This window comes from Parambassis ranga, chromosome 19 (assembly GCF_900634625.1).
Source record: "Parambassis ranga chromosome 19, fParRan2.1, whole genome shotgun sequence".
Classification (NCBI taxonomy): Eukaryota; Metazoa; Chordata; class Actinopteri; family Ambassidae; genus Parambassis; species Parambassis ranga.
Window position 1 is genome coordinate 5,646,517 of NC_041039.1, and position 21,671 is coordinate 5,668,187.

The following is a 21,671-nucleotide window of genomic DNA, read 5'->3' on the forward strand; positions in this document are numbered from 1 at the left end:
TCTGACCCAGTGCCTTTATTGTGATAGGATGCTGGGGAATTATTTTTTTGTCCTTAATGCTGCACTAATATATATTTAATGAAATGAATACATCAAAATGGACAAACTTTATTTCAGTTCTATGAAGCATTGGGGCCTAGTTTCCATGGCTGGTTTGGTTTAAACCCAAAGCGTGTGTGCACTGTGATCCTGCTGTGCTTATTGTGCCAGGACTACTATTTTGTAGTTAAGGCAGGCCTGAGTCATGTCAATTTCCACTCGTTTTCTTCAGATTACCATGTAATCTTGTATGCTTTTGACACATTTTGGTACATTTATAATCAAATGAATGCCTTTTTGTCGGACTATTAATAGTTGCTGAAAGCATCCTATGGCTTACCAGTCCAACAAATATGATGAAAGGCATCCTCGTTAAAATCTATAGTACCTACCTTACACCTGAAGCATCCAACAAGCAATTCTGACAGCTGAGGTAATAATCCTCATGCTGGTGGATTAGATTCCGGTGTTAGGTTTTAGTAGTGGTGTGAACCCAAAAGCAGACTGTTTTAACAGGGCTTGTCCGGAGTTGGATGGGGCATGTGGTTTGCAGGCTGGCTAGCTGGGTGGCTGGAGCGTTTCCATGAGAGGTGAGTTTCCTGAGCAGAGGAGTAAACACAGAATCACTAGAACGAACACAATAGTCAAACACTAGAAGATGCTCGAAGGTGACCTCCCTTAAGAGGGAGGAGATAAAAACACAAGCACAAAAACATACACAACAAACATGCCCCATATATAACATCCGGTATCCATCATGTCTATTGTTAACTATAAGGATGCTGTGTTGCCACATCCTTCCCATGCATCTAGGTGAAACACCATGCGATGCATTCTTGGTTGGTGACTCGTTATTATAGACCCCAAAACCTCCATGTTACTGGTTGGGACCCAGACCCAAATCAATTTTTAGTTTTTATAGAGATGGTTTAAAGGTAGGGTAGGAGATTTTGAAAACTCAGTGAGAGTCAGCCAGATTTTGAAAGTAAACACACATTCCTTTCTCTCGGAGCTTACCCCGAAGCCATGCCTTGAAGCTGTTATATTCTTCGTTTTAAAGCGAAACAGCCGAACTACTTTTTTTTTTTTTTTATACCTGTTTATGTCGAAGTTAATTGGTGGAAAACCAACAGACTGACCTCAATCATGCATGGGACCAACAGTGACAGACTGACTTTTTATTTTATTTTATTAAATTAAGTCAGATTCCAGCCTCATAAATGCTTCAGTGTATGTTCATTAGCTCCACCTTCACAAAAGCCACATTTGTCTCAATGTAAATTGTGTTCTTGCCTTCTTCGTTCTTGTCATCACTTCTCCAAGCCGCCGGATGCTGACAAGGCAGCAAATGGAATGCCGTTCCCATAATAAAGATGAATTTTATGGCCCAAAAAAAGGAAAAAAGCTCTGAGAGATCCAGTTTGGATTCTGCCAAGTTTGACTCATCAAACATTAAGAGGCAAGGGTCTCTGTGACCAGCCAGCTGTTCTGCCACTTTCCTTTTCCTTGAAGACTACCTGGCTTGGTGCTTCATGCTCTTCTGCCTCTGCATAAATGTGTGTATGTTTTTTTATTTTCATTCCTTTTTACATTTCCCCTGGTGAGAGCTCAGTCATAACATGGCTGATGCCCTTTGGAGCATCTCTTGACCTTTTTAGTCTGCACAGATCTTCTCCTGCAGAGAGAGTCGGGCTCTAAACCAAAGATGAAAGGCTGCTGAGAGGCTTAAAACTGTGACTGCCTGTCTGTCGAGGGAAAAAAAAAAAAAAAAACGTAGGAGGGGAAGGGATCCTCGTGTGGCTTTAGTGTGATGTTGTGAAGGAAAAAATACACTGCTTTGAAAAGGAGCTCTCCTGAAAGGAAACTTGCACCTTAGCATTTTTCAAATGATACTGTAGCGAGTAATGATGCACCAGAAGAGAGAATTGGTACCATAATTCTCCATAGACTACTGTAAACAGTAGAAAAATATCCAGTTTCACCAGCAGTAAAGAATTGTAGCATGAATGTTTTTTTTTTGTTTATTTCCTTGATTCCTTTCCTCACCTCCGCTGTTTGTGTTCTAGTCCCGCCCTCCTAAGGGGGACTGAAGGACTCTAATGGCTTCCGTATCAGTATATAGCCAAAACAATAAGCTCTAATGGTCCTTTAACCACAGTGATTTATACTTAAAAATAAAACATGTTATCAGGTTGTACAAACATAGAATAGAATAGAATAAACAATAATACTTTGAAGGGTAAATTATAGACGGGATTACAAACTACAAGTCTAATCTGATAAATCACTGCTTTATTTTCACTCTATCCCACACTATTAACTATTACTGCATGCTGATATTTACAAAAAGCATATAAAACTGCTTAACATATTGATATATGTTTCTCTTACTGTAAATATTTCAGTTTGATATTTATATATTTTTCTTATATTTGGTGTTTTTTTTTTTAAACAAATGACTTCTGTGGCATATCTCATATTGTCATAATCTCTTTATTTATTTATTTATTTATTTTTAATCTTACAAGTATGTTTTATCTTCAGGTATTCTCCTGTTAGCTTGGTTTCTTCTTTTATTTTGAAATCCGTTCCTATCGCTTAGTTATATTTCTTGTCAGCCAGTTTCCTTGTCATATGTGTTTAACTGGAGTCCTTTACTTCCTGTTTTATTTTGGTAATCAAAGATTCTTGTGCATGTCAATCTGTTTTACTTTCTGTCATTTTCCCTTTCACTGTGATTGGCTGCCTCGTCCCCCCTGATTGTTTCCATCTGTGTCTCATTGTCCCCTCACTTTTGGTCATCTCGGTCAGTTTACACTTGGCACTAAAGCTGGATCCATACTCCGCGAGACAAAGAGCGGAGAACGCGCTCCACGGGTGGTAAGAGATACAAAAAAAAGGTCTTTTCCGCACTGAGGTACCATACTCCGCGAGACGCGTGTGTGCAGAACTCCTCATACGGCCCGCCCACTAAACTATAAGGAAAGACTTTACTGAGTTTTTTTACACACCACAAGGACTTGTGCCATGGCAAGAGGGCATTATACAGAGAGGGTGCCTGCAACAGCGTGAGATGTCCGGCGATGAGTTGTGAAAATGCGACATTAAAAGTAACAATAGCAAAGATTCAGTGTTTGTGCCTTTATGACCACATTTGCACATCTACTGTGTTCCAATGTGCCTGCGATACTTCAAACTGTCCGGTGATGAGCTGTGAAGATGCGACATTAAAAGTAACAATAGCAAAGATATACAGACATTGTTAACGAGCCTGTTATGCCCGGGTATGTAGGAGTATATAGAATGGTAATAACAGTCACCATCTGGTATGTGTGAATGGCTGTCTGGAGTTATTGGTGACAAATCACCCTGACTTGCCTTTCTTTCTTTCTTTTATTGCTCATCATGCAAACCGGTATGGTCTTATCTAAATCTGTTGAATCAGTGCTGTTTATACACCTACCTATATACCTGGAGAGGCTCTTGCGCTTCTCCACCTTCATCACGCCCACAATAAATTCCGACCAATCACAGCATGGTTGCCGCACAGCCTTGAAAGACAAAGTTCGGCCCGGACCCTGTGCACAGGAGTGCGGATCAGCGGGCGGTCAGAGACAAAAAATGACGTCATTTTGTGGGCGTAACGTCTGCAGGGGGGGAAAATGTCTTTGTCTCGCGGAGTATGGATCCAGCTTTAGCGTGCTTCTGTCAGTTACCCTGCTGCATGCCTGCCCACAGCGCTTCATCTGTGGTTTGTCCCATTTTAGTCTTTTTCGAGTCACTTATCACTATATTTATTTGACACTTATTCGCACTCATAGTTATCCAGCTCTTCTCCTAGATCTTCAGTCCTCTCTCCTTTTTTCAGATCAATTTGTGGTGCACCAAATGTACAGTACATACAGTGAATGATGGGAACACTGAAGAAAAGTTTTCAAGCTTTTAGGTAACAACACACAGAGGCGAGGCCGCAAATGATCCTGATAACAACACAGTGTGTAAGTGTCTCAGGAGGGAGTGGAGTAGTATAAAGCAGTATTTATACAATCTATGGTGATTTGCATCCACCTCCCCAAACTCTCAATAAGAGGATAAGTGAGGAGTAGCTACCTGTGTACCTGTGTTTGGTAAGGCTTCATCGCACACAAAAACAGGCTATCAGACTGTCGGATGTCACCTCGATATACAACTCCAATGCACGAACAGGGCACAGCAGGTCTGTCCCACACCGGAGCCCCTGTCTGGCACCCTTTAGAAATAGAGAGACAGTTTTGTTCCTGCCGAGAGTAGAACTAGCAATCCCTTCGCGCCAGCAGGAAATAGCGGCAACATGTACCTTAAGCATAGAGGGAGACCGCCCTCGCCCGAGAAGGTCCTGTAAGAATTCCAGGACAGCAGAGAGTGGACAGCCCAAATGGGAGGACCCTGAACTGGTAATATCTGCCTTGAAAGGCAAAACGAAGAAACCGGCAGTGGTGTGGTGTGGAGCAATCGGCACGTGAAAATAGGCATCCTTCAGGTCGATTAATGTAAGCCAATGGCCTGGGGAAATCGCCTGTAGCATCTCTTTGGTGCTTAACATGTGAAATGGGATCACCTTTAAAAACACATTAAGACCTCTTAGGTCCAAAACTGGGTGGAAATCGCCCATTTTCTTTGGTACCAAGAAGTACCGGGAATAAAAGCCCCCTGGATCCTGCAGGGGGTCGACAGGCACAATGGTCCCTTTGTCCTGCAAAGTGGCAAAAAGTGCCTGAGCCTTTATTGGGTCGCGTATAACAGTCATCTGGTCGCGACTTGAGGTGCTCAAGGGCTTCCAGCGCTGCTGTTCCAAGGAGCTCCCCTGGAACCACAGGGATGCTCTGGAGGGTTCTACGGCATGTTTCGGTAAGGGAGGACTGTGCCAGCCAAACCTGACGACGAGTCTGGGTCAAAGTAGACAACAGGCGACCCAGCTCCCTAGACATTAAAGCAAATGCCTGTAAAGAGGCATCCACCAGGCCCTGTGTCGGAGCATTGACCGTGGACTGCTCAAGTGATGCGGAGAGGGCCAACAGCAAATGAGAAAGGGAATTACCCATGCGACCCATACATGCCCCAGTATCATACGCCTTGCACAGTAGGTCGTCAGTAATGCGACACTGTGGCCGTGGGCACCTGGCATTAGTCCTAAGGGCCTCATCTGGGCCACAATCAGTGATGCTATGGCCGGTTCAATTGCAGGCATATGACCCAGTCCAAATTGGGGGCATCCTGCATGGACGCAAGGGCTCTACCCTCCGATGTGAGTCGCAAAAGCACTTTATTGTCGGACCAACATGCATGGAGTTCCTTTACATACTCCACAGACGGAGGGACAGTAAAGGAGGATGGAGCATTTTGGTGTTGCACAAGAATGCACTAGAACCGCCCCCCCCGACTGCGCTGGGGGGTCAGGGGAGTCAGGTCGAGCTGTGAATGCCACCAGTGAATTTAACGAGTCAAAATGCCAAGTTTCAGATCAAGTCGGGCCGAGACGCCACTCGTGACCAGAACAGAATAAGAGAAAAAAAAACAGAACTTAAGGCGAACTGTATACGTCACTGCTGATTCAGTTATAATACAAACACACTTGCGGATTCAACGAAAAGCAGCCGAAGCCGGTACAAAATTGCGCTAGCAGAGACGCTGAGCGGCAGGCAGAAATGCTAGGCTAAGTAGCACACAACAAAAAACAATATACTTTCCTTAGCAGAGACTGCAAGGGGCGATTAAACAGAAAGGGTCCGGCATAAGCACCAGCAATTGTGAAATAAACAGACTTACCAGTCATTGATCCAACCCAATACAACAACCCTACCTCCGTTGATGCAAACATGGGTGAATACAATGCTCATGCAGCCCCTGGAGGGCGAGACATAACCGCTACTCCGACTGGCCACAGTCACGAGGCTACCGGCAGCAACAACGATTTATAGTTGAAATAAGCAGTAATATGCTTGCAACACCAACTCGACCAGCTTACACGCGAGAAGATGAAAAGGAACTGAGCTTCCGGTGTCACGTGACTATATGGACTCACGTGGGTCACTGGGAGGTCACAGGTGACTTTGTTGTCATTTGTGCTCCACCTGCGCATGCGCCGGGATGGTCATCCAGTGCTTAAAGCACCGCCTCTGGCGGTCAGGAAGGATGAAATAGAACAAGAATATACCTGGAAACAGAAAGAAAGAAAACACTCAAAAGGCACAGCAAGATTAGGGTTTAGTCCTGAAATCCAAAACATTGTAGATGGCAGCTTAAAAGCCAAGAGGGACTATAAGATGCTTGTTTGGATCTTACAGAGCTGTAGCTGTAGCTGAAAATTTAGAGAAAGCAGACGGCTCATTGTGAAAGGATGGGTGGCTCTATTGACTGTAGTTGTAATATATATAATTGATATAATATTTGAGTATTTTTATCTAAAATGGCTTATGTTAACTATGCAAAAAAAAAAAAAAAAAAAAAGTTGAGGCATAACCATGGCAAACCAACTCAACCAGACTGCACAGACTCTGGTTCCAAAAATGGCACCTCTTGTCAAGATGGCAGCGCCCGTAAGCAAGATGTTTTGGCTTACTTTGTGTACAATATGCGGAGTCAATCCATCCTTGTATACAGTCTGTACACTGGCACTGAATGGGGAGAGGGATGGCTCCTAAATATACAACATCTCTGGTCAACTAGTTGTGTGTTTTGGGGAGTATATAATCTGAGATCCGCTTAGACTCAAAGGCCGGTCCTGTGAATGAATTTTTGTGTTGGATGCGGTTGGTGTACTGACATTAGTGAAGGATAATGAAGCTAGGAGAACCAATTTGTTTGCTTTGCTAGGATAATGTAATGCTAATAAGAGATGCAAGATGCTAGCAGATTTTGATGATGATGATGATGATGACGAGTTTGTGTTGTGCCATAAGATGTGCTCATGAGTCTATCAGTCAAGATGCATTTTAACCTTTAGCTTAACCTTAGCACACTGGACATGTGCGTTGAAATGTTTAGACTTGCATGCCATGCGATGACATTACTAACGACCCGTTGACTACTAAATTAGTTGTCGACTAGAATTGCCACCCTACTATGGCGTAATCTTGTGCCTTAAACGAGTTTCTGTTAAAGGCCAAAACACTCATCAGATAATGGTTTGTCGATAAAGTTCAAATTGGGGAAACTATTGTGGAAAATACTTCTGGAACCAGTCCCTGCTCCTTCATCCGTCATGACAAGTTCAAAAGTAGTCAGGACAGGGCTAAACAGCAGAGTCAGTCACCTGTCACACGGTTCGGTAGATTTACAACCAGAAACCAAAAAGAGGTCAAAGCACCTCTGTGCAGAGCCTTGCATTTGTTACAATGCTTCAGGTCCTCTTTGTGTATTTATCACCCTCTGTTTCCGTCCCTCTTTTCAGCATGCGAGCTGATGAACCAGGGTATCTTAGCGTTGGTGACCTCCACCGGCTGCGCTTCAGCCAGCGCCCTGCAGTCCCTGACGGATGCCATGCACATCCCGCACCTTTACATCCAGAGGAACAGCGAAGGATCTCCCCGAACCGCATGCCAATTTAACCCAAGCCCCGGCGGACAGCGCTACACGCTGGCCGCACGGCCGCCTGTACGCCTAAACGACGTTATGCTGACGCTGGTGGAGGAGCTGCGATGGCAGAAGTTCATCGTGTTCTACGACATCGAGTATGGTGAGTCATCGGCGTATTATCAGAGGCTGTGCTAGATTTTGGGATTACTGCAAATACAACAAAGGTTTGGTCCTTGGCTTGTATGGTGATATTGCTGCGTTTGTACTGTGGTCTGAATGTAGAATGGCTAAAAAACATTTTTAAAGGTGACAGAAATTCCTTAAAAATTGTATATAATCCAGAGAGGAGTTCAACTCACATAGGAGTTTTAGAGGCGTTTCTGACCTTTGATTGAGTTTCCTTGTTAAGATTTTCAATGGAAAGGACATTGTTTTGCTTCTTTTTTTTTAAAAAAAATCACTTTATTAATGTAACAAAATATAATAAAAAATTTGATTTTTTTGATCATTTAGATAGATGGAATTATCATGTGTTAATGCTATGTCTTTTTTAGTACTAAAACCTTCATAGGCACTTTTTGACAAGGATATCTGAATTTTTATCACAGGTTTTCTCACTTTCACTGCTCTTGGCATGATGCGATGCAACATAGTTGATCTTGTTTTTGATCTCACTGGGATGACTGTTTCTTGTTGAGCTTCAGCAGTGAGCTTTACCTTGACGCTCAGCATAAGAGCACATAGCATGCCGCTAACCCTCGATGACTCACCTGCACTTTTAGAGCGAGGGAGCAAAAGAGAGGCGCTTGTGGTTTTGTTGCTCAGGCTGTGAAAAATTCTTGTTTTGCTACCTTTGGAAATGATTCATTTCAGAAGTGCGGATAAAGCTGTTAAAATGATGTGATTCTTCAGTAATGTTACATATATGCTTTCAGCTTAATTCTTCCTGCTTTCTGGAATGCTGTGAATTTACATTCACAACAGATCATGGAAAACCATTTTATTTTTTATTTTTAGCCTCCTTGGCATTGTGTCACTGGAAAATATTCAATTTGTGTACAATATTAGACATCCATATATATTAGAAACAATTTCATATATTAACATATATATCTCTACATTTTCTTCTTTGTAAACATATATGTTTGTTTGAACTACATATATGTAATATATACAGTGCTGCCAGATGTTTAGGGTTGCAGGAAGTAGCAGAAATAAAGGTACATGGCACTATAGTGTAGGGCGCTATAGTCGGACTAGTCATCAACTACCTTAATGACAAATAGCTGACTACTTTGGACCGCTCTGCAGTCAATAATGCGCACGTGCTGTTACTGCATCCAAGGAAGCACAAGGTGAACTTTGGTTTGGAGAGGGTGGTTTTGTCTTTCTCTTTGAGTATCCAGTCTAAAGCTGAAAATCTTGGCCGTCGGGACGAGTCGTTTCGGGCAGAATTTCTATGATTTTACACAGGCTTGGGCTTTAAAAAGCTGTGTGTGTGTCTGCTCGCCACTGACAGCCCATTCCCACATCTGCCCGAAACCCATTACCACCGAATCTAAACACTTACTCCTCACCAAAACTAGACACTAAGGACCAGCTCAGCCAAGCTTCAAACCCGGAACCTTTCACACCCAAAGCACTAATAATCACCCCTGAGAATCATTCTGTGCTGCAATGCGTTAACTGCATTGAAATGTTTAGACTTGCATGCCATGCGATGACATCACTAACGACCCGTTGACTACTAAATTAGTTGTCGACTAGAATTGCCGCCCTACTATGGCGTAATCTTGTGCCTTAAACGAGTTTCTGTTTAAGGTTTGTCGATAAAGTTCAAATTGGGGAATTATTGTGGAAAATACTTCTGGAACCAGTCCCTGCTCCTTCATCCTTCATGACTTGGGCTTTCTAGTCTAAATATTGTTCCAATAATACAAATCAGTCATATAGAATTTTTTAATATAAGTAAATAGGATTTATACAGTATTTTAATGAACTAATCATATCAAACACATGTCAAAAGAGGGTATGCCACACCAATGTATCACCACAAACTGTATGGTCATGTCATATATATTAGATTTCCGTTTGGGGTTGCAGCAGAACTTCAGAGATCGACTCTGCTGTCTGCTGTGTTTGTTTGGAATGGCTTACTTGGACTGTATCTTAATGAAATCACATTAGGCTCAATGGATTTTTTTTCAGCGTACAGCGTTCGATACAGGATGGTGGCAATTACAATATAAGGATAAAGACAGATGCGGGTATTTAGCTTCTCAGATTCTCTTATCCTGTGTGATTTAGACTGCAGCAGATGCTACAGGCCAGGATCTGAATCCTTTAATAATGAACTCGGAACTTATAAATGCAGACAGCAGGAGATGATGTATGTTTGATACGGATACAAAGAGATCTGCAAATTTATCTCAAGATGGTCATCTGATCTTCCTTCTTCTTTAAATGCTGCATTTTGTTGGGCAATATAAAGCAGCCTGCATCTTTCATGTAACGCGCAAACAGCAAACAACTATCAGTGATAATGTCTTCAGTGTGTATGAGCTGTTAATGCCTCCTGGTTTTTATAGCTTCCATGTCACAGCAAAGCACTGCACCATTAAGGAAACATACATAATAGCCAAACCCCTTTGTGAAGATGCTGCAGCCTTGATGTTTTTACTGTTTTGCTCTTTGTTGTGATGCTGCAGTGTTTTGGTCATTGCTTCAAACTGATTTTAATAAGGCAAATTAAAGTATGCTTGAGCCCATAGATTGTGCAAGAAGTACCTGGATAAAGGTGTCTGTTTTCCCTGTTCCACTCAGATAAAGATACACACATACAAATATTTTTTTAAGGAGGGTGCACAGTGAACTGAACACAGTCTGGGTGAATAAGCACCCGTGTTGTGCAGATTTAACGGATGCTGCGCTACCCTCAAGCTCTGATATGAACAAGCGTCGGGCGGAAAGAGAGATGAGATGCTCAGAGTGGACCTCTGATCCGGCTCAGGTCAGTGGAGGGAGTCATTCAAAAAAAAAAAAAAGCACAGCAGTCGGTGTGGATCAGCAGCTCTGACAAAATGTAATAACGTGACTGCAAGCGGAACAGACAGCCTTTGGATCTGGAGGATTGAAGATGGTCTGCGGGATGATCTAAAAGTAATAATAAAACATGTGATTCAGGTAGCTGCATTGATTCTTAGGGGAGAACATTCAAAGCATTTAATCAAAATTACAGAAATTCTTCCGCTCACTAGTATAGGTAGAATGGCTAACCAGAGGCTTCACTCGGCACATAGGCTGATCCCCCCTAATTTCAGGCACCGTTTTGGTTTCCCCTCCGCCCCTGTGCCATGTAAGAGTTTTTGAGGTTGCTGAAGTTTGTTTTTACGGACTTGAACATCTACCTCGTGTTACCTTTTCCCCATGAGGATAGACTGAAAAATGTTGTGCACGTGTTCATGTTCCTGTTTCTGAGTTCAGTCAGCAGATGGCATAAGTGGGAACTGGAGTCAAAACACCAGCCCGTTCTGCAAGTGTGATTTTAGTGTCAGTCCTACTTAACTTTCCATCAGCAGTGTTTAATTGCGACATTAAAGCTAGTCGCTTTTTAATACTTCTTTTTGTTGTTGTCGTCTTTTTTCTTTTTTCTTTTTATAAAATCACTAAATGGAATTTGAAGTGCTCTCTTCAAAGTTAATTGGGATCAGTCCATTGAGGTTCCTTTTTTAAGTGGTTAAAAAAAATGACTATTTTCAGTGCTTGTTGTTGTGGCAGAGGCACACTGCGCTGTGTGATCCCAGCGCACCGCTTACCAATTAGACGAATCAGCGTCAGTGTTTGTTTGGTTTCTCTGCACGCTAATCCATCGTTACAGCACGAGCATACGTCCTCAGATGATCTGTTTCATCTTGAGTTTTTGTTTTTTTTCTGTTGCTTTAACATTCAGATTACACCTGTGGGGGTGGTGTGTGTGTATAAAGTCTCCCTGTGTATTTTCTTTGGATTTTTGGCTCCTGATTTGGAAGAAAATGTGTGTTCTCACACCAGATCTCAAGGTTTTAGTCAGTTGCCTTTAAACCCGACGCCATGGCGCTTTCCACATCAACCCATCCAGCTTTTATCGGTTTTCCATTCAAACTTAATTGTCCCTTCAGAGAGAACATTTGGTTTGTTAAACTGCACATAACAAAAGACAAACCTCATCCCTGGACTTAATCACACAACAATATCGATCCAGTAGCCCTTTGTTTTCCTGTAGACACTTATCTTCTCTAATTTAAGTCATTCTGCATTGTCTCCTTTAGATTTAATGTGATTGTTTTTCTTTCACAATACCTTTTTGTTGTTGTCACTGAAACTCAACAAAACAAAAGTTCGAACACAATCACTTCTTCCAATCCCTCATCTTCATGATTCCCCCCCTTCATCTTCATCCTTTTTGTCCCCGCTCCGTGTGATAAGCGAAGCCATTATAAGTGTGAGCTGAGCAGGAGGCCCATTTATTTAGATTAGCGGCTCATTGTTGAGGGTATATGAGGAGCAGATGGGCTTTTTGGTTTGGCTGTCTGGCCGAGTCTGTACGGACCGGCCGGGACTGTCAGTGGGCCATGATGATGATTAAAGAAGCTCCTTGGATTGCCTCCTTCCGCCCTCGCCTTTTCCATCCTCCCTGCTCTACTTAAAAAAAGGGGCAATAAGTAAGATGTTTGCAGTTTCGTAGCACAGAATAACTGCAATAAATTCCTGGGAGGTTGTTGTTAGACATTAACACACAATTGTAGGACATCTCTAAAGAGTGTGGACTACAAATCCACAGACAGACAGACAGTGTAATAGATCACTCCTGTGGAGGTAACAGTGTACAACTGGAGGAAATTCAAGTCCACTGTTACCTCCACAGGAGTGATCTATCAACAAAGATCACTCCAAAACCCAGTCATGTAACAGGCTGCAAGGTTACAAAGGAACACAGGGTAAACAACACTGTACACTGTGCACACTGAACACTGTAAGCAGCTAAAGGCCTCTCTCTCATCGGCTAATGTTGATGAATCCACCATCAGGAGAACACTGAACGTCCATGGTGTGCATGTCAGAGCTCCAAGAAGAAAGTCACTGCTCTCCAAAAAGAACACTGCTGTCTGTCTGCAGTTTTAAAAAAGATCATGTGGACAAACCAGAATCCTGCTGGGAAAATATTTGGTGTACAGACGAGACCAGAATAGAATGATTTGACTTAAATCAGAAGCTTAATGTTGGGAGAAAGAATGACACTGCATTCCAGTATATGGACCATCTGTTAAACATGGTGGTGGTAGTATCATGGTTTTACTGCATGTGAACCAGTATGACCTACAATCAATGATGGAACAATGAATTCTGAGGGATACCAGTGATAGATGATACTGAAAGCAGCACTGTATATGGTACAAAATAAGAAAGGTGCGGTATACTTTTTTATCATTAGAAGTTTCGACTGTGTTTTATGGTGTGTGTGTGTGTGTAAAGGGGGCAACACACATATAGAAGGTGGTAGGTCTCAGTAAAGGTTAATAAATGTCAAAGGTTATTGCTTCCCTGATAACGTTTTAATAATCTCACCGTGTTCAGGAAGCTGCATCTTCTTCTGCTCTCCTGCTTAGAATCCCCCTCCCCCTGCCATCTTTCTATTTTCCTCCAGCTAGTTGGGTTGCTATCACACTCCCCCCAGCATTTTTATGCCCTCTCTCTTAACTCCCCTCTTAGACGAGACAAAATGGACTTGTGGAATGTGGGTAAGAAGGGATTTGTTTTAAAAGACAGAGCAGGAGTGACTTTTCTACCGATTGTGTAACAGCATCTGTCATTGAGTCTTAGTCAAACAAGTGGAAGCGCAGAGATAATTTCCCCTCATTTTCAGTGTAAATATGCAAATTGGTATGAGTTTCTTGCGGCCCACACTCCCTCCACACACCCCTACCCCCACACCCCAATCGCAACACTTCCTCTAGTATTTTTTGCTCCTGCGTTACGAGTAGCAGTGACCTGCCTGCAGCTCACTCTGTGAAGCGAAGAGCCAAATGAATTCACATTTGTAAAGGCAGATATTTTAGTTGCTGTTGAGGCTCCACCGCACTGATCTAAACTGCCCACCTGGCGGCCATGTTGGGGAAGCCAAATCAGAACTGCTGTTGGGACTCAGCCCTGACTCTGAAATTTCAGGAGACTAAGTTCTGTTCTTACCTGGTATTTACTCCTGGCCATGCCTCTTTCCCTCTCGAGGACCGCCCTGTGTTTCCAGCATTTCAGAACTGGATTTCCTGACGATCGTCGCCAGATCGTCCTGATGATTCTCCCAAGCATTCGGGCGATTTCCTCGTGTGCATGACCGAATCTGCCCCCGGAACTTTACGTATTGCCTTCCCCGCTTCTGTACCGCCACTGGAGTGGATTGATCTTCTGGTTTGGACTGTGCCTCGTTTCTGGATTACCGAGTTAGCCTGCTCCCTGTTATCACTGTTGCCCGGAGGACTGCCTTCAGACATTGGACCCAGCTTTGGACATGGATTAACAAGTAAGCCCGCTCCTTATTGGTACCTTTGCTTGGAGGACAGCTTTCTGGTTACGGACACAGCAGGGTTAAATAATTTTGTTTTTTAGGGCCCGAGCACCGAATGGTGCAAGAGCCCTATTGAAACCCTTAGGATTATTATTTTTTTTTTTTTTTTCCCCTCCAAGATCGCATTTTTGGAGGCCTTAACATGCCCAAAAACTCACCAAACTTGGTAGAAAAATTCATTCGCCCGAAAAATTTTGAAATTTGCTGACTTTTGAAATGCACATATAAAAATGGCTCTATAGCGCCCCCAACGCGTAGCCCCTCTGGCCGGTTTGACACAGGATTATGAAAATTGGCACACATATGTATCACCTCAAGACCACAAAAAAGTCTCTTGGACCCCCCCTCCAAACCCAACAGGAAGTTCATGATTTTGAAATTTCTGTTAATTTTTGGCGATTTGTGACCCTGCTACAAAACTTTTCATGCCTCACATACTTCATGCAATTGAGCTGAAATTCACTGTGTCCACTCAGGACACCATAGGGAATAGACGCATTCCAAAACTCTTTCAAAAGTATTACCGTGTGGCGGGGGAGTGGCCTCAAAGTTGACCATTCGCCATTACAAAGGAACTCGCTGTGTTTTATGCAGTACTACCCATATACTTTATGCAATGTGGACAAAATCTTACTGTACTGCTATGGACCCGAGTCTGAACAGATATATATGCTAATAGGATGATACGGTCATAGCGCCACCTACTGGTAGCAGGAAAGTTTGGTTGTAAACATGTGTTTGTTGTATATTTGTGGAAATGAGAGGAGGAGAGCATAGGACAGGAGAGTATAGGAGACGAGAGCATAGGAGAGAAGACTGCGATGACCCCGCGGATCGCAAGGTGCGCGAGGGCCCGCAATGCTGCTTGCAGCTTTAATTTTTTTTGTTCTTCTTCACAATGCTAATGTAGTGGGAAGCTGTTGTACACTGTAGCTATACATTTTGGGATAAAGTGAGTCCACTAAGGGGCCTAAAAACAAGCATAAGGGTACCTGGGTCAGTAGCTAGTTCATGCTGCACAGCTCTGGATGGCTGGACCAGACAAATTTATCCATGTGTGGCCAGCTCAAACGGCATATTTATAGCCTACTCTCCGACCAGGTGAACCAGGCTTTAGCTGGACACTGGACACAGTGTTATAATTGCAATTACCACACCATAGTTTTGATTAATCCTGGACTTTAATAACTAATTATGATTGATTGTGGAAACAATGAATCGACTAATCAAATTATCAGTGGCTGTTATTTTGCAATCAGCTTTATCCAGCTTGAGCTTGCTAGCTAACAATAAAGATGAATAATTCATAAGTCATTATTCAACTTTGCTGCTATGCAGATATTCATGCTGTATATAGGTTGTGGGCTATGCATATCACAGTCAATGATTTGGATCTTTGGATGATCTGATGTGCGTCTGTAGCCTCTATTTTTGAAATGTTCTGCTGGCGCCACCTCTGTTGCTGACCTTTGTTGATTGTTTGACACTCTATGTAGTGGACTATATAGTTAGTAAACATTTATTGTGCAATTTAGAGCTTGATTTTGTCTTTGGAGTCACTGATTCTGAAGGGGTTTTTTTGTATCATTTCACATGTTTAGTTTGCAGTTTGTGTAGGAGCAACACCTCCTTTTGGTCTCTCTAAAGGGGAAAGAAAAGAGGAAGCGAACAATATGAAAGATTCCCAGCTGCTTACACACAAACGCACACACCAAATAGAGGATTGATTTCTGCCCTTCTGCGAAAGTATCAATATGGCCGCTGTTGCACGGCTCCACTGAGCGTGACGCAGTAGCTCAGCCGCATCGGAGCTGCAGACTCCGAATCTCATGGTGGCCGCACACGCCGGCCAGCCGACTGTATGGGTGGACAGCCGGGCTGCGGTGCGCTCTGGGAAACGGTGTTTCTCATCAACACCCAATCAGAGGCAGCTGTCAGGCGGAACAGAAGGCCGTCCTGGGGAGAAACGCTGATAAAGACATTGACACAGAGAAGACTGGTGTGTGTGTGTGTGTTGTCGGTAAACAGGCGTACTCACCTCTTTGCCAATAGGACTATCACACGTTCCTCTAGGCTCATAAATTGCGATCAGTGTGGCTGTAAGAGAAGGAAGGACACACAAGCTGCTGTCCTGATGTGACCTTGTTGATGGGAGAGAGGAGGGGGCGAAAAAAGAATGCTCTCAGATCAGCAGTCTGTGTAATTAAGGCTGCACAAAAACACTTTCCAGCCATCTATCTAAAATGGACAGTAAGCTTCAGAACCGAGACATCCTGTGTTTTTTAGCAAAGCCATGAGGTGAGGTGTACTTGTATATCCTATAAAAACACTGCCAAGCCAGAAAAGGGCACAGGGGATTAAACGTGAATAGTTTTTTTGTTATTAAAAGATGTGTTATGTTTGTATTTTTACATTACATATCGATGTGTTAACTACAGTATTTATCATAATATAATAGGGTTGGGCGGTATCCAAATTTTGATACCGTCAAACGCCCTCCACATTTTACTCCGATATACGTAAATACCGTGCTCTGCATTTTTTTTTTTTTTATTTTTTTTTTTTTTTTTTGAATGAACTTCATGCTGGCAGCACACCACGGTATTAAACTGGTATGTGCAGTATTTATGTTAGAAGCTACGCATGGTAATAAACAACCATCTATGCAAACACAATCTATGCTCTGGCTCGTCCTCTAAAGCGCAGCAGTGTTCTTCTAAGGGGACAGGTCACAGGTGCGACTATAGCTCTCTCTCTCTCTCTCTCTCTCTGTTCATAAACTTTATCAAACGTCTCCATAATATATTATACTACTGAAGTAAAACTGAAAATTCAACCACACAAGGCATCAAATAAAATATGTTTAATATTTGATCCTTATTTTTTATATAAGTACATTGCATTTTTTTTGACGGTATTAAAAATGATACCGTCGCTACCTGTGTGCCCCGCCTGTATACCTTAATAGCGCCCAACCCTATGATATAATATAAAATGTTTCATGTTAACCCCATACAGTTGTCATAAAAAGGAACTCATCAATTTACACCAAAAGCTTTTTTGCTTTTTTTGTAGCAGGCTGTAAACAAGTTCATTTCTGCTGTAAAGTTAGACATTTTAACATGGGAGTCTCTGGAGATTGACCCACCTATGGAGCCAGCCCCTAGTGGCTGCAGTGTAAACCTCAATTTTTAACATTTATGCTGTTTCATATCTGGGGCCGTATTCACAAAGATTCTTAGCGCTAAGAGTTTCCCTTAGTGGTGAAATTCTGAGAAAATTCTTAAGAGGCTTAGAAGATCCTTAAACAGAGAAGAAATGGAGCAACAGAGGAGAAACATTCTCCAGTCTATAATTGAAAATGAGCTATTAAAAAGCTACAGATTAGATGGAGCCTTCACAGTGTTTGACAATGTTTGTGATTGACCTCATCTTAGATTGCAAGACTCACCATACGCATAACATACACTTTTCACTCCTCACTTAGACCAGGAGGAAGTAACTGTTGATCTGCTGTGTGTTATAACTGGGCTGAATTTTGCTTATTTAACATTTTTTCTCTGGTCAGCTAACTGTGCTCAGAGTGAGCTTTGCTCTGTCCAGTTTGGTTTTTGCATTCTTTTACCTGTTTCCATTTTGTTTGCAGGTAAATCTGCTCCAACTAGCGCCTCTATTTAACAGACAGCAATCACAGAAAGTTGATGAGAGCTGCCACTCTTGGCCCGAGGTCAACGCAGCCATCTGCCAGGAAGTTTTAGAGCACTTCATGCTTCCTGCTGCTGACCAACTTTATGGAAATGCAGATATCATTTTTCAACAGGACTTAGTACCTGCACACAGTGCATAGAAAATCTATGGGGTATTGTGAAGAGGAAGATGCGATCCACCAGACCCATCAATGCAGAAGAGACGAAGGCCGCTATCAGAGCAACCTGGGCTCTGACAACACCTGAGCTGTGCCGCAGACTGATTGACTCCATGCCATGCCGCATTGCTGCAGGAAATTCAGGCAAAAAGAGCCCCAACTAAGTATTGAGTGCTGTCCACCTTTTCAGTTGGCCAAACATTTCTAAAAATCCTCTCTTTGTATTGGTCTTAAGTAATATTCTAATTTCCTGAGATAGTGAATTTGGGGCTTTCATTAGTTGTCAGTTATAATCAGTAAAAGTATAAAGAAATTTAACCCTCATGCATTGTTCGCAAACACTACCCTAATGTGTTGTTCGGGGACAAAAACGTCCTCTAACTTTAACGGTTTTAAAAATTTATTAGATAAATATTTTATTGAACTTTTTTTGCATAGACCTTTTAATTAACTTCAGTTCTAATCAACAGTAGTGAAAAAATCATTTTCCCCCAGGATTTTAACCCTTTAATCACCAATTTTATAAGGGGTGGTGCTGAAAATTGAAAAAAAAAAACACAAAATGGCTCATTTTTAATAGAAAAGGTGAATGTGGACTGGATTCTTTTTAACCTTTATTACAGTCTTGGTCATGTCAAACATCAGTAAAGAAATTGACTTTATTGCATTATTAGTTTTTGCACAGCACTGGATTTTCTTTTTTTCTCCCTAATGTGTTGTTCGGGGACAAAAACGTCCCCTAACTTTAACGGTTTTAAAAATATATTAGATAAATATTTTTTTGAACTTTTTTTGCATAGACCTTTTAATTAACTTCACTTCTAATCAACAGTAGTGAAAAAATCATTTTCCCCCAGGATTTTAACCCTTTAATCACCAATTTTATAAGGGGTGGTGCTGAAAATTGAAAAAAAAAAACACAAAATGGCTCATTTTTAATAGAAAAGGTGAATGTGGACTGGATTCTTTTTAACCTTTATTACAGTCTTGGTCATGTCAAACATCAGTAAAAAAATTGACTTTATTGCATTATTAGTTTTTGCACAGCACTGGATTTTCTTTTTTTCTCCCTAATGTGTTGTTCAGGGACAAAAACGTCCCCTAACTTTAACGGTTTTAAAAATATATTAGATAAATATTTTTTTGAAATTTTTTTGCATAGACCTTTTAATTAACTTCAGTTCTAATCAACAGTAGTGAAAAAATCATTTTCCCCCAGGATTTTAACCCTTTAATCACCAATTTTATAAGGGGTGGTGCTGAAAATTGAAAAAAAAAAACACAAAATGGCTCATTTTTAATAGAAAAGGTGAATGTGGACTGGATTCTTTTTAACCTTTATTACAGTCTTGGTCATGTCAAACATCAGTAAAGAAATTGACTTTATTGCATTATTAGTTTTTGCACAGCACTGGATTTTCTTTTTTTCTCCCTAATGTGTTGTTCGGGGACAAAAACGTCCCCTAACTTTAACGGTTTTAAAAATATATTAGATAAATATTTTTTTGAACTTTTTTTGCATAGACCTTTTAATTAACTTCACTTCTAATCAACAGTAGTGAAAAAATCATTTTCCCCCAGGATTTTAACCCTTTAATCACCAATTTTATAAGGGGTGGTGCTGAAAATTGAAAAAAAAAAACACAAAATGGCTCATTTTTAATAGAAAAGGTGAATGTGGACTGGATTCTTTTTAACCTTTATTACAGTCTTGGTCATGTCAAACATCAGTAAAAAAATTGACTTTATTGCATTATTAGTTTTTGCACAGCACTGGATTTTCTTTTTTTCTCCCTAATGTGTTGTTCAGGGACAAAAACGTCCCCTAACTTTAACGGTTTTAAAAATATATTAGATAAATATTTTTTTGAAATTTTTTTGCATAGACCTTTTAATTAACTTCAGTTCTAATCAACAGTAGTGAAAAAATCATTTTCCCCCAGGATTTTAACCCTTTAATCACCAATTTTATAAGGGGTGGTGCTGAAAATTGAAAAAAAAAACACACAAAATGGCTCATTTTTAATAGAAAAGGTGAATGTGGACTGGATTCTTTTGAACCTTTATTACAGTCTTGGTCATGTCAAACATCAGTAAAAAAATTGACTTTATTGCATTATTAGTTTTTGCACAGCACTGGATTTTCTTTTTTTCTCCCATTTTGTCCCATAGACTTACATTATAAACACACTTTTTTTGACTGCACAGCCATGGCACTAAATAATCATGCATTCTTGATTGTTGGTGGTTTACCCTGTTGGTAGGAGGTAAAATTTGTGATTTTTACAGTTAACAACTTAATTACCATATTAAAATCCTGGGGGAAAATGATTTTTTCACTACTGTTGATTAGAACTGAAGTTAATTAAAAGGTCTATGCAAAAAAATTTCAAAAAAATATTTATCTAATATATTTTTAAAACTGTTAAAGTTAGGGGACGTTTTTGTCCCCGAACAACACATTAGGGGGTAAAATTTGCCCACAGTGTACCGTTGACCTATGAAAAATTTTAAAGTCATATTAACAAAATTTATGTAAAATTAAGCTTATTGAGGAAAAATGATTCAATTTGTCCACATATTGACAAAGTTATGGCCAAAATAAACAGAAAAATTTCTCTCATAGGACAAAAATGTCCCGAACAACACATGAGGGTTAAGCTGCCAGCAGCGATGGGTCGGGCCCTCATACTTGCAGCCGCCGCCTTCCCTATTGTCCCGTATCTCCTCTCCCCTGTTACTGTCACGAGCTGTGGTCTGCAGGGCAGAGGAGTACACCAAAATACACATATACAAAAGACTGGTCCTCTCTCCAGTAGGTGGCGCAGTGACTGTAGCATATCAGCGGAGTCAGACGTTGCAGCATTACTGGAAAGTTTCATCCACATAGGATGAGGTATGGGGGAGATAGAGGCAACAATACAAACCTTTCGTGTGTGTTGGCAAAGGGTCACATTCGTAAAATATATCAACCTGTGTGGAATAAATGTATACATTATACAAGTTTAACTTTTTGAATGGAATTACTAAAATAAATTATTATTATAATTAATTATTATATTATTTTTTAAGGATATTCTAATTATATGACCAGCACCTGTACTTCCATAGATCTCCACCGGGACACAAGCACACATGTTATCATCCCTTTAGGAATACAAATTTTCCAAGAGACAAAGTAAATGTAGCAGATGTTGCTGTATATTACAACTTTTTAATTATTACATGCAACCTATGTAACCTGCATACTGTCACTTAAAATGGTACAATGTATAGCCATCTAACCACTGAGGGCAGATTGGAACTATTGTGTTTTTTTGTTTTTTTTTTACAAACAACATAGTTCACAATAAACCCGTTTTCTATTTTACTTGTAATAAAACACTTGTTTTGCTGCATGTGTTGAAACAATGAAGTCTAAATCTTACTAGCAAATTCTTAAAGGGAAATGTCAGGACATCTGCCTGTGAGCTAAATCATCTTTCAAGACCATAAGCACACAAGTGGTTCTACAAAACAAGGATTAGAGCCAATAAATATCTTCACTATTGGCATCAGCTGCTTTCGGGAGCATTGTAACGAAAGATAAAAACAAGACAAGTTCCGTCCTTT

The 21,671-nt window shown here is 41.1% G+C and overlaps 1 protein-coding gene across 1 annotated transcript in view; it reads left to right on the forward strand.

Annotated features, from left to right (window-relative positions):
* grid1b (glutamate receptor, ionotropic, delta 1b) overlaps positions 1-21,671 on the forward strand; it is a 445,711-nt gene that overhangs the window by 231,224 nt on the left and 192,816 nt on the right. Inside the window, exon 3 of the mRNA XM_028430922.1 lies at positions 7,469-7,753. Coding sequence (XP_028286723.1) covers positions 7,480-7,753 — 274 coding nt within the window. The 5' untranslated portion in view covers positions 7,469-7,479. The remainder of the gene's footprint in view (positions 1-7,468; positions 7,754-21,671) is intronic.